Genomic DNA, 14429 nt, shown 5'->3' on the forward strand with positions numbered 1-14429 from the left:
CATTGGGCAGCGTAATGGTTGATTGGTTCATTAGCATTGTGATTCGAGTTTACGAAAATAATAAAAACCGTAACACAATGAAAGTAATCACGTTTTCCTTAATAAATGGTAAGTCATCATTAACCCGTTATGCCAACCACGGTTTTGAACCCGTTTTTATATCACGGGTTAATTTCAGTCATTAAACCCGTTTTTAATTTTAACCCGTTTGACTGAATATGACTTACTAATTTTGTCAATTTTTGTCTGAATTGTGTTCACAAACCCGTTTACATACCCGGTCACAAACCCGTTTACATACCCGTTTACATACCCGTTTACTTTCCCTTTTTTCTGTGTTAAAAAATAAACCAATTTAGCGTAACTCGATCAATTTAATGACTGAAATTAACCCGTTTACTACTTTAACTCGATTTAACCCGTTTTTTTAACCCGTTTTTTTTAACCCGTTAATTTAACCCGTTTTTTTAACCCGTTTATTAAAATGCTATTAGAAGTCACTAGACACAATTATTCACTATAAATGTAACTAACCTCTCATTCATTATCACCCAACCTACCATTCATCATTCATTAATCTCTATCTTCTACCACTTCAACTTCCCCTATTTCTTTTAAAAAAAAACCCTATGGAAGATCATCGTGACCCCGACTGGCGATGGATGCAACCACCGCCTAGAAGAGTTTACCCAATACCCGGTGTTATTCGGGACATGACCGTAGCACCAACAATTAAAGGCACGGATGAGGAAAAATCCGCCTTCAAGGTTGCCGCATGCATGGACCTCATGTCGGGGTACATATTTCCTAGGAGTGGTACATGGCAGAGAATACATATGACCCGTACTTGTAAGTTGTGGGCGTATGGATGGGCTGAGAGAAGGAAAAGCGTTGAAGCGGAGCAGAAAAAAGCGGAGGGCAAATATGGTGAAGGGGCGAAATATTGCCCTTAATCGGTCATGATCTATGTTAGTGTAAATTAACTAGTTTTTCCTATTGTAAAATATGTGGGTTGTAATCGTACTAGTCAAGTATGATGTAATCGGATATTGTAAAATATGTGGGTTGTAATATGTAATCGGATTGTGTAATTATGTTGGTAACTTGTAATCCGATGATTTTCCTATGGTAATGTAATCGGATTTTCATAAGTTGTGATGGTTATTCGTTTAATTTCCGTCTTATAATCGCTTCTTTAATTTCCGTCTTTAAGTTGTGATGGTTATTCGTTTAATTTCCGTCTTATCATCGTAATTGGTTAATTGGTAAAAAATTGCATCTAAGGGGAATTGAACACGGGTTTCCTGCAAAAAAATTGCATCTAAGGTAAAAAATTGCATCTAATGGGAATTGAACACGGGTTTCCTGCAAAAAAAGGCAACAAAGATGACCAATAGACCACAAACCGATTGATGTTAACATTGCAAAGTGATTTATAATTATTCTTGAAACCAAACCCGCGACAAACGTATACAATTAACTTTAATTCTTTCTCGTAGGTTTATGTATACAATTAACTTTAATTCTTTCTCGTAGGTTTATGTATACAATTAACTTTAATTCTTTTTTACGTTTCACTAACTATTACGCAATTACAATTACTCATAGACAAATTGAAAAAACTTTATAACATTTCGACAAAACTGATTAATAAACTAAATTAATTCGTCTAAACTAACCGAAAATTGCTCAACTCGAATAAATTGCAAATCTGACTTAATTAACATTGTCTACTATTCAAATAAACCAAATGAATTCAATAAAATTGACAAAAAACAATTGAAATAAAATCGTCTTAAAACTTAATTAAAGAGTCATCTCTTTGCGTGTTACGAGCTGTGCTTCTAGTAGCCCTCCTCCTTCTCGGCGTAGGTTGTGACGGACCTGCCTCGTTGAGGTTTAAAGCCCTCCTCCTTCTCGGCGTAGGTTGTGACGGACCTGCCTCGTCGAGGTTTAAAGCCCTCCTCCTTCTCGGCGTAGGTTGTGACGGATCTGCCTCGTCGAGGTTTAACGCCCTCCTCCTTCTCGGCGTAGGTTGTGACGGACCTGCCTCGTCGACGTTTAAAGCCCTCCTAACTGTAATTTGTCTAGGCCTAGGAGCTCTACCCGTTCCTCTCTTATCAACGGGGTCTTGCAACCCGCCTTCTCTACGTGGAGTCGTATTTCACGACCATGTAACGCCGATTGTCTTCCTTCCGTTGTAGTCTCCTTTTCCCCACAACCGATTAACTTCACAACCTGCACCCATGTCGTTGAGGGTCTGAATGCCAACCGTTGCTTCCATTTCTTTCACCATCTTCGATGTATCTCTATCATATATGGCGAAAGCATCATCGGATTGTAATGCTAGCCTGAATATGTAGTCGTTCCTCAATGTCACCCCAAGTGAACGCTTAAGGCGTTCCGACTCACCGGGTGTGTGGTAGCCAACCTGAAGATGCTCATAACCTCTAACCAAATCCTTTCGAAACCGAGGCAAAATGTACTTATCAGAATTAATCGCACTTTCTTCAAAGAACATAGCACGGATAATATGCCTACATAAAATTCCTCGGAATTCAAAACGTTGACAACTACAATTATACTCACCTGTACCCGTGTTGATTGTGACATTATAGTTCTTATCCCGTGGAGCCCAAAACGGATGTTTCACCTCCTCGGTTACAACAAAAGAAGAGAATTGCCCGATATTCATTTCACTAGAAGCATTAATGTGTATAAGGGCGTACACCTCTTTTTTTACCTTCGCGAACATCTTATTAGTATAAGCTCTTTGGAAGACTTCCTCAACGATTAAACTCTTATCGTACGAAGACGGTTTATTGGTGCAAGCAAAGTTTAATCGTTCTTCCTCCTCGACCTTCACTCGTAGGGCATTTTCGTAGTTGCCTAGGAATGCGAACAAAGTTGTTTGCGGATTAACATAATTCTTGAAGAATACATTCATTCCGCTCACTTCTTTGTGTGGATGACATACTGCGCAAAACATGTGCCTCCAATACAACGGAACCCATGAATCCCTTTTTTCATACATCTCCTTGATCCAGCTATTCCCTCGTATCCCATATTTATCGACAAAAATTTGCCAAGATGCCTCAAAATCATCGATGTCCTTACTCTCATAGACCACATCCCTTAGGTCAGGCTTAATTTCACGGAACCTAGCAAAGTTCCCCAAATTCTTAAAACCATTTCGCATTATGTGCCAAAGACACAAACGGTGTGGCACATTAGGAAATACGGTCTTCACATCCAAGCCAATCCCCCTACATTGATCGGTGATTATAATCGAAGGAGGTCTACCCATACAGTCTAACCATCTCCTAAACACCCAAGTAAAGCTTACGGCGTCCTCGTGTGAAATCAAAGCGGATGCAAGTACAACAGTACTACCGTGATGATTTACACCAACAAACGGAGTAAACGGCATTTTGTACCTGCAATTTAAACATAACTATTTACCAAACTAACATTTATTTTCCAAAATAACCATTTCCTAAAACTATTCATAAATTAAAATAGAGTATTTCGAATAAAAAACCTATTCATTCCTACGTCTGATCAATTTAACAAAAAAGAAAAGGCGAGAATTCAATTGTTAGCTCTAATATCAATTTTATTTCGAATAGGTAACTGTTAAATAGGTCTCATACTAGTCATACCCAGCTATACTTGTACAACACGATTTTAATTACGAATCATCAATTTCATGATAAAATTTGTCAAAAAATTAGGTGGAATAAAAGAAATTAACGGGGATGATAATGTTACCTGTTACAAAGGAACGTAGCGTCATATGAAATCGCATCACCAAATACCTTTGCCATAGCCCTGCAACGTCCATCGGCCCAAAATACATTAACCAACATCCCTTTTGAATCCGTCTGGATTGCATAGTAAAAATCGGGATCGATTTCTTTCAACTTAATAAATCTTTCTTCAAGAGCGTTAGCATCACCTTGAATTCTAAAGCGTCGTCGTTCTTGATTGAGCATGTTCCTCAAATCACGCTCAATGACTGTTAAATTCGCGTGACCACCGACTTCTCTGACCAAGGTGTTAAAGTTTTTAGCAATTGGGATACCGGCTTCATCATTCATCATGGCTCGTCTCTTAAAATATGCATCCCATACCCTATATCCGACCATATGTCGACTATTTTTAGGATTGAGATCATCATGATTGTGGTCCAATATAACCTTCTTGATGACCATGAAATCATCAAGTAAAGTGGCTTCTACGACACATTCGCATGGCTTAAATGAGGAGACGTCAATGTTCTTTTTCCGTGGTTTAGCCGCTCTTGTGCAACATAATCTGACTCGTTTATACATGTAGAAACGAGGCTCGCTCTTTCCCACACCATATCGCTTTACCCCTTTTTCTGAATAGCATTCCAATAGTTTGCTAGTCCTGATATAAAATTGAAAGCCTTGATTATAGGCATATTGGTAACAATATGCACCAAGCTCATCACCATTAGCAAAATGCATTCCTTGTGTCGGAGGGTCAAGTTCAACATTGTCGGTGTATCCGCTTTTTAGGAACTTAGCGACCTTCTGCACATACCTCCCTTCAACAACAGGAGGTTCATGCAACTCATCTACCTCATTTTCGACGACAGTATCATCGTTGTCATTGACGTCACCCTCATCGTTGACGTCATCATCATGGTTGTAGTCATCTCCAATGTTGATAGGTTCACCATCAACACCGTCATCATATAAAAAATCATCTAAGCTAAAGTTGTCAAAGCTAACAACCTCCTCTTGATCATCCTCATCCAGTTGAACTTCGACGTTATTAACAACGTCCTCTTGATCATCCCCGTCCTGTTGATCTTCAACGTTATTATGAACATCTTCTAAACTGATATTGTCAAGATCGTCTTCCCAAGGCAAAGGCACATTAAGATCAAGCTCATCATCTTCCCCAGGCAAATTAAGATCAAAATTCATCTTCAATTACTAATGCTTGTGTTTTTCTTAAAAAAAAATATCTCTTTGTTTTACTGTTAATACTTCAACGTTGATAGGAGAAAATAAAAATAATTATACCAAAAAAATCTCAACAAAAAGATATGATTTAGAATACGGTATTCAAAATTATACTCGTATGATTTAAGAATAAATTTAAATAAATAAATTTAATTGTATCAAATAAAAGATTCTTATAATCATTTAGTTACCAAAAAAAATATAATATGAAAATAAAACATAAAAGGAAACAATAAAAGGCGAATATTTAGGGCAATATAATAGGAAAATTTGACTATTTTATGAATTAAGATTATTTAACACTATATAATAAAATAAAATTGATTATTAGATGTTTGATACCCCTTGCTTAAATGGTTAAACACCCTTCTAATGCACAATGCATCTCGTGTTCGATTCTTATTAACAACATTTTTTGGTTTTTGTATTCTTTTTACCACTTTTTTCCCCCAAATTGCATTTAATTAGGGTTCATCATTTAATTAGGGTTCATCAATCATTAATGATAACAAATATCAAATTACATACTAGATCAATTTCACCTATTTAATTACGGTTCATAATCATTTGATTACTCGAATTAGTGCTAAATTTTTGCACCTATTGACGAATTAGGGTTCATCAAATCGCATTCAAGTTCAAAAAAAAATCACGAATTGAATTAGGGATGGTATTTCGATTTTGATTATTGTATATGAAATATTAATCAATTTAACACTAGGTGTACAAATTTAGAAAACTAAATCAATTTAAAATTAGGGTTCCAATAATTAGGGGTTTTTCGAAAAATTATGCAACCATAAAAAATGGTGAATAAATTCTCATAATGTTTACGAAAATAAAGAAAACTAAATTGAAAATTTAGAAAACTAAATCAAATATAACAAACATAACCATAAATAATGTTAACTAAGTGTAGTTAACTAATTAACTATATATGTAAAATGACTAACCTAGCCCTAAACTAATCTAACCTAATTTACCACGGTTAGCCACGTGTCAAGCCACCATTGGTTTGTGTACAAATTTTTTGTACACTGTGTATCTGTATCATCTTCCCAAGATATTGGTGGAGATTTGAAAACTTGTTTCCTAACCAACTACGAGGGCTTATTCTTTATCCTCCGTATAAACTAGTGAGAACTCTTCTACAAAATCATTGTTTCAATTGTTTTGCTAAAAGGATTTATTATTTTCGTGCTAAAACAATTTTTTGAAAAGAAAATTTATATTTTGAAAGAAGTCAACTACACAGTCTGAATTGTTCTTGCTTCTGATGTATTAACAAGTTGTTGAACTACTATATTTATGTTGTCTTTTATTTATGTTGTCTTAGTACTCTTTCAAATTGCTATAATCATTTGCCTTTGAAAAACATATTTTAGGTGTCTTGGTTACAAATTAATTCTTCTAAAAGTAGACAGAGTCGAATACATTGGTGGTGTTCAAACTTAGCATAATCATAGTTGATTATAGGGAGCACAACTTACTCAATTTGTAGGAAGTTGTTAGTATTCTTGTAATCTTAGTTTCAGTATTAAGAATATTAATAAGAGAATAGTGAACGTAGGTCTCGATGAGCTGTGACACCTGAACCACTTCAAAATCCCGTTACATACTCTACTTTATTGTTTATTACATTAATTTTCTCGTTACATTGTGTGTTGATTCTTATACTAAGAATTTAATAAATAACTAATGTAGATCCCGTGCAAATGCACCGCATTTTAGATGATAATGTAAAAAAATTTTAAATATTATAGTTTAGTAACATGCTCAGGCGGTATAACCGTATAAGAGAGAAAATTTGATAATTTTCAAACAAAAAAAATTGATGTATAACCTGAACCTAGTTATATAAATTATTTAATTATTAAAAATAGTATTATTATGCTATAATAATAAATTTAATCAACTTGTAGTATCTTTATATCAAAAATAGAAAAATAAAATTATGAAAATGATTATGCAAAATATTTCTCATAGTATACTGTATTATTAATGCAATTACACATGTGTAACAAAATCAAAATACTTATTAATGTAGTTTTGCATATTGAAATTAGTAATAGTTTGACGTGATTGTTGAACCAATATCATTTTTAAGATGCCCAAATGGTTTGTTTGATATGGATTTGGTAATTTACTGTGGGTTTCAACAAGAAGAACAAATTGTTTGTTGATGAAGCCGAGGATGATGAGTCAATCTGGAATCAAGATGCCCTTAAAAAGAAAAAAAGGAGGAAAATTCAATTAATGAGAGATAATCAAAGGGAAAATGAAGGAAATTAAGTAATGGCTGAAGTTGAGAAGATTAAAATGGAGGAAGAAGAGATGAAAATGACTGATTGAGGGAACATAGTAGATTATCATATGAAAGGAAGAAGAGATAATCAAAGGGAAAATGAAGGAAATTACAATTAGAATGATAAAAGTGGGACCTGCAAATACAACTCACAGGTTGTTTCAGGTTAAAAAATACCCAATTCTATTAGGAGTTGAGAGGGCTAATAGTTGAGTATAATGTCAGTTAAATTGTAGTCCGGAGTAATTTGAGAAAGACACTAATAGTTTAGAGGATTCTCATTAATTAACCCTAGAAATAATATGACATAATGTAAGAACCAATCATAGAAAATTGCACTTAGACCGGAAAATGTTTGAGCCCTCTTATTCTTTTAGTACAAGGGGGATTATTAAGTTGTTGGTATACAACACATCAATCTTTGTTTAAAAGATCTTATTTATTAAACAAACAACCACATAGCTGATGTGTCGCTCTGTGGTTGAAAGTTCATTATTTTTTTTATTTTTCTAAGTAGGCCCCATAATGTCCCCCACTTTCTTTTCAATTTTTTTAATGCTTTTATATAGAGAATTTATGATACAACAATCGAGTTGAACAATCAGATATGTGACTGATAGTTAAAAGCAACCTGTTAAATTTGCAAATACAATATAGAAGAAATAAATAAATAAAATTAAACTTTAGGATTACATAATTATTATTATGTAAATACGTAATGATAATTACACTTAATAAAAGACGGGACCAGTTCATGCAGCCAAAAATACAGTCTAATTTACAGTAACACACATTTTTTCTGATTTAATTGCATAATCAGAAATGAGTAAATTAAAATAGAATATACAACTTGAATGAATTACGTCCGTCATATTAAATATTAAATCACACAATAATACCAAAACTGACAAAAATAAAAACTGATATAAGCCATTCATCAAATTAGACTGTGTTAATAAAACTAACGGTGATTTAATTAAGAATTAGAAAATATAGTCACAAAAAATAGAAAAAATAGAAAAACCTAATAAATTAAATTAACTCAAATAAGGATAAAATCTTAAGACCATTACTGACCAATATTAATGTTATAAAAATAATCAAAACTCTGCACCAAAAATATAATTGAAAAATTTAAAGAAAGAACATATTGTTCTATAAAAGCAAATACTTTAGAAAATATATAAATTCATAGATCTACCTCTTTATCATTTGCATGAAATACTTTACTTCAATAAAAAGTAGCTAATTGATTTAGGTCGAAATTGATGAGCAACAATATGAAACAAATACATAAAAAATATTGAAAATAATTCTGAAATAAATAAAATTTGAACTAAAAAATAGCAACACTTTTTAACTAATATAGAATAAGCAAAAAAAAAAAAAAATTTAAACTGATAAAATAATAATAATAACAAAAAAAACATCATACATATGTGTGTATCATATTCTAGGGTAGTGATTTGACATTGAGTGTAATTTTTTGTGGTGAAGGACTGAATGTGAGAGTTAAAGAGAGGTGAAAGAGTGATGGCAGGCGAGAAAGAGGGTAAATGGTGGGTGAGATTTGTTTTCAAGATTTTATATGCACAATGGAAGAAGGTATGTATGGGAAGATGCTACGGTTACACTTGGTGTATTGAATCTTGTATACGGCACCAATTGAAATTCGACATGTAGAGGAATCTATTTGTAGTTATGGAGGGGAAAATTTTATAATTGGAAGGAAAGATGATAAAGATGAGAGGAAAAATTTTAGGAGCTTTATTAATTTTGGAATCATAATTAATAATTATATTTACTACTATAATTAAATATAATATTATATCTTAACAAAATATTTATCAAATTCTTTTAAAATCTCTACCCTAACAAACTGCCTGCCAGACGCCATAGCGGTGAATCTGGTGATTGATTACCAAATGCCTCGCTCTATTGTATCCTGTTGCCAGAACTGTTGTTCTCCTCCCCTGTGATAATTTAATTTCTTTACTCACGAGAACGTCACTCTACTAATTCAAGCACTGAATTTCTGAAGAAATTGAAAGGCTTAAAGATTGATTGTTATTCAATGAATAAAGACGTCGTTAGGATACAACTTATATACTATGTACTCTACATAATATCAGGATATACTTCCTAATATATCTCCTAAATAAGAGAAACAAAATAACAAAAAGATATGATACAATGTATATGACAATATATGGTATAACCGAATATCCTACGATATCGCATAATATTTTCTCAATACTCCCCCTCAAGTTGAAGTGGCTGGTAAGACAACTCCCAACTTGGACTGAAGATATTGAAAAGCATCTCCTGCCAAGGCTTTCGTGAAAAGGTCCGCGACTTGTTCTTTACTTCGCACATGGGACGTCGTAATCGTACCTTGGACCAAGTGATGTCGGATGAAATGACAATCTATTTCAATGTGTTTAGTCCGATCATGAAAAACTGGATTTTATGCTATGTGTAAGGCCACTTGATTGTCACAAAAGAGAGTCATGGGTCGAGTATGATCAATGCCCAAAGAATTAAGAAACGATTTAATCCAAATAACTTCACTAGTAAGGGCTGCCAAGGCCCGATATTCCGCTTCTGCCGATGACTTCGCAATTGTCGTTTGCTTCTTAGCCTTCCACGAAATGGGTGAACTACCCAAAGCTACATAATAACCAGTAATTGACCGTCGTGACAAGGGACATTTAGCATAATCTGAATCCGAAAAACCTCTAACATGTAGATCACACTCTCGGTCTAAGATGATTCCTTTATCAGGTGCTCCTTCAATATAACGAACGGTTCTCAACACAGCATCCAAATGTTCTTGGCGTGGAGCATGGACAAATTGGGAAAGAATATGTACGGCATAAATCAAATCGGGGCGCGTAATTGTTAAGTAAATAAGCTTGCCGACTAACCGCCTATGTTTTATAGGATCATTCAAAAGGCATCCTGTAGCTAGGGATAGATTATGATTTGGTTGTATAGGTGTATCAACTGGTTTCGCATTTTCCAAATTTACGTTGGCTAAGAAACAACCCCTTTGAACCCGTTGCTACTTCGATCCCTAAAAAATACTTAAGCCTACCAAGATCCTTTATGCCAAAACTACGGTCGAGAAACTCTTTTAGTCGTCTACTAGCATTCTCATTGTCACTTACAACTATCATGTCATCCACTTAAACAAGAACTCCAAGAAAAACTCCATTTTTGTTGTAAGTAAAGAGAGAATAATCTGCCAAGGATTGTTCAAAACCATACCTCTTCAAAGAAGTAGTCAACTTTTCAAACCAGTTTCTCGACGCCTGCTTGAGACCGTACAATGACTTGTTGAGCTTACAAACTCTATTCGTGCTCCCTTTCTCGAATCCCGGTGGCATTTTCATGTATACCTCTTCATTCAAATCGCCATGAAGGAAAGCGTTGTTGACGTCCAATTGAGCAATGGACCATCCTTTGGCAATGGCAACTGCTAATAAACACCGAACACTCGTCATCTTCGCAACTGGCGCAAAGGTTTCATGGTAGTCAACTCCTTCAATTTGCGTGTATCCTTGCGCCACGAGCCTCACTTTATACCTTTTAATGGTGCCATCTGCCTTATATTTAACTTTGTAAACCCATCGGCAACCAATGGGTCGCTTTCCTTTCGGCAACTCAACAATGGTCCACGTTCCATTCTTTTCTAGAGCTTTATACTCTTGCAACATCGCCTCTCGCCATTCGGGAATAGGTGCGGCCTCGGTATAATGTTGAGGCTCGACAATTTCGTAAATTTTGCTCAAAAAACACCTGTGATTGTTAGAAAAACAACTCGTACTGATATAATTAACCAAAGGATAACGGGTACCTTTCTTTACGGATTTTGATTGGTCCGGGGGAGCTGAAGTTGCGGGGTCGATGATTCGGGTCGACTTGCAATAGTAGTCTTTCTTCCATTGAGGTTCGAACTTGTCCCGTGCACCACGTCCCATTGGTACTTCACTGGTTTCATTTTCTTGGTTTTGTGCCTCTGGTTCTTGGTTTTGTGTTTCTTTTACATTTTCATCACAAACTGGAATTTCATTTGCACTTAATTCGTGCTGATCATGGGAGTTCTCAATAAAAAACTCTTCTAAAGTAGAACTTTGGGTATCAACTATTGGTTGGGTGACTTGCTTATCATTTGCTTCATTTTCAACAGTGGCATTTATATCAACAAATGGAAAAACATGTTCATAAAACGTCACGTCTCTGCTCTCAAAAATACGGCGCCGTTTTAGATCAAACACTCTCCATCCTTTCTTGCTTGACGGATACCCAACAAAAATGCAACGTAATCCTTGCTCTTTGAATTTATCTCTTGGTTTTTCCTTATTGTGTACATAACACAGACTTCCGAAGACTCTTACATTTTCAAGATTCGGTATTTGGCCATATAATACTTCATAAGGTGTTTGGCCATTCAAAACATGGGTAGGAGTTCTATTTATTAAATAGGCAGCGGTGACAATACATTCCCCCCAAAACTCGATAGGTAAGTTACCTTGAAAACGTAAAGCTCGGGCTTTTTCCAAAATATGTCTATGTTTCCGTTCCACTCGCCCATTCTGCTGAGCTGTATCAACATTACTAGTTTGAAAAACAATTCCATGATCACTGTAATATTCCTTCAATGGTCCGGAAAGGAATTCCGTCCCATTGTCACTTTGGATAATTTTAACTTGTTTTTCAAACTGAGTTTTTACCATATTGCAAAAATTGATCTTTAATTGATTTACCTCGCCTTTGTCTTTCATAAGATAAACCCAAACTGCTCTACTTTTGTCATCTATAATGGTAAGAAAATAATGAGCTCCACTCAAACTTTTAATACGATAACCACCCCAAATGTCACAGTGAATAAGACCAAATAAAACACTATTGCGTTTATTATTCAACTTAAAACTGGATCGTGTTTGTTTAGCCCTACAACACGGGTCGCAAATGTCTTTTGAATTCCAAACTAAATCAAAACCAATTAAACTAGAGAAAAGAGGCAAGATACTACTCGAAGGATGGCCGAGTCTTTTATGCCAAAGTCGTGCATCCCCATTAGTTCCAACTCGAGCCACTGAAACGTCTCGACTTGCCTTGAAATAATACACCCCGTCTTCACTCACCCCGTCCAATCTTCATCCTCGTAGACAGGTCTTGTATCACACAATGATTAGTATAAAAAGTCACTATGCAATTGTTTTCTTTTACGAGCTGTTGGACTGAAATCAAATCACATGTTAATGACGGAACATAAAGGACATCCTCAAGAATAAAATTATCATTCAAAATGACTCTGCCGTGTTCATGGGCAACAATCTTCGAACCATCGGGGAGGCCTACTGTCGACGGCTTACGGCTATGAATATTTTCAAGCAAATGTCGTCGACCCGTCATGTGATGCGATGCACCGCTGTCGAGGAGCCAACTGTCACAATTCATATTGTTTATACCTGTGTTCGATTTGCTACCTTTGGTTTTCGCCAAAAGGGTACGGAGTTGAATTAATTCCTCCTTGGTCAGGTTTTGCGTGCTGCCATCATCAACAACACCCGTTGCATTCGCCCTCTGGTAGCCTCCACGGTTTCCACGTCCTCTGCCACGCCGTCCACAGCCTCTACCCCTTCCTTGGTTCCCTGGTTTGTCCCAGCAAGATTCTTCAGTGTGCCATGGCTTCCCACAGTACCCGCACCGAAACACCTCCTGTTCATCCTTCTCAGATATGTTACTATTTCCCCGACCACGTCCTGCTCCTTCTGTGATCTTAGCTGCCATAGCCGAGGTTACTTCGAGTACTTCTTCTTTGCCTTTGGTCACTGCCTTATGCCATTCTTCTCTCAATACTAGAGCATATGCTCTACTTAAAGACATAATTTCATCGTCCATTAATAAATTTGACCGAATGTGGCCATAGAGACTTGTGTCAAGTCCCATAAGAAACTGGTGTACCTTCTCCTCTTCACGCTCTTTGAGAATTTCGGAGGCCGCGCCACAAGTGCACGGAGGAACCTTGCTGTAACTTGCTAATTCGTCCCAAATCGTTTTTAGGTTGGTGTAATATTGGACCACAGATTGGTCTTTCTTTTGCTTACACTCACATAACTCGGATTTTAATTGATGGACCCTTGGGGCGTTACCAGCAGCATAGCGTTCCCTTAACTCCTTCCAAACCTCCATCACGGTTCCTGAAAAACTAATACTAGCGTGTAAATCTTCATCAATGGAGCACCTTATCCATGCCTTAAGCATAGCATTGCACTGTCGCCATGCTACGGCTTCAAGGGATTCTTCCTGACCTTTGGGTGTGACGGGCTTCTTAATAGTTCCCTCAACGAAGGCCAATTTGTTTTTCGCATCTAGAGCGGTCTTCACTGCATCTGCCCATAAATCATAATTTTCTCCATTAAATTTCTTTGGAGTTAATGATAAACTAGGATTTTCATTTGGGTGGAGATATAACGGGGAAGATGGTGGAATATGCTCTGCTTTTGCAACAGTCTCGTTCTTTGTCATGACTGTAAATTAGTTTGGTATGATTTTATGGTGTTTTTGTTTGGAAAAAAAAATATAGGATCAAAGAACCTTCTCTGATGCCATGAAGAAATTGAAAGGCTTAAAGATTGATTGTTATTCAATGAATAAAGACGTCGTTAGGATACAACTTATATACTATGTACTCTACATAATATCAGGATATACTTCCTAATATATCTCCTAAATAAGAGAAACAAAATAACAAAAATATATGATACAATGTATATGACAATATATGGTATAACCGAATATCCTACGATATCGCATAATATTTTCTCAATAATTTCGGATCAATGAACAACCTTAATCACAGTGTATCCTACTCATAAATCATAAAAAAAAATGAAAATTATGAACATTTCTAGCACTGTAGTCACTTTCATCACGAATTAAGATTAAATTAACACACAACGATACAAAATCAACAACAATTAATTCAAATAAGCAAGACGTAAACATAGGCCAATTATGGAGAAATAATATGCTATGTTCGTAAGAATTTGAATTGCTTCGATTACATCCGAACTCGATTTGCTTAACGTCGATTATATTAATAATGTCAATAATTT

At 35.6% G+C, this 14429-nt stretch overlaps 1 protein-coding gene across 1 annotated transcript; it reads right to left on the reverse strand.

Moving 5' to 3' along the window:
• Positions 1–2164: 2164 nt before the first annotated feature.
• On the reverse strand, positions 2165–4958 carry LOC141589796 (protein FAR1-RELATED SEQUENCE 6-like). The gene is made up of 2 exons (XM_074410420.1): positions 3772–4958; positions 2165–3437 (listed from the first exon to the last, which is right to left on the reverse strand). Exons 1-2 carry the CDS (start codon positions 4956–4958, stop codon positions 2165–2167), a joined length of 2460 nt encoding a protein of 819 aa, XP_074266521.1.
• Between the last annotated feature and the right edge of the window lie 9471 nt (positions 4959–14429).

Source organism: Silene latifolia, chromosome 7 (genome assembly GCF_048544455.1).
Source record: "Silene latifolia isolate original U9 population chromosome 7, ASM4854445v1, whole genome shotgun sequence".
NCBI classification, from domain to species: Eukaryota; Viridiplantae; Streptophyta; class Magnoliopsida; order Caryophyllales; family Caryophyllaceae; genus Silene; species Silene latifolia.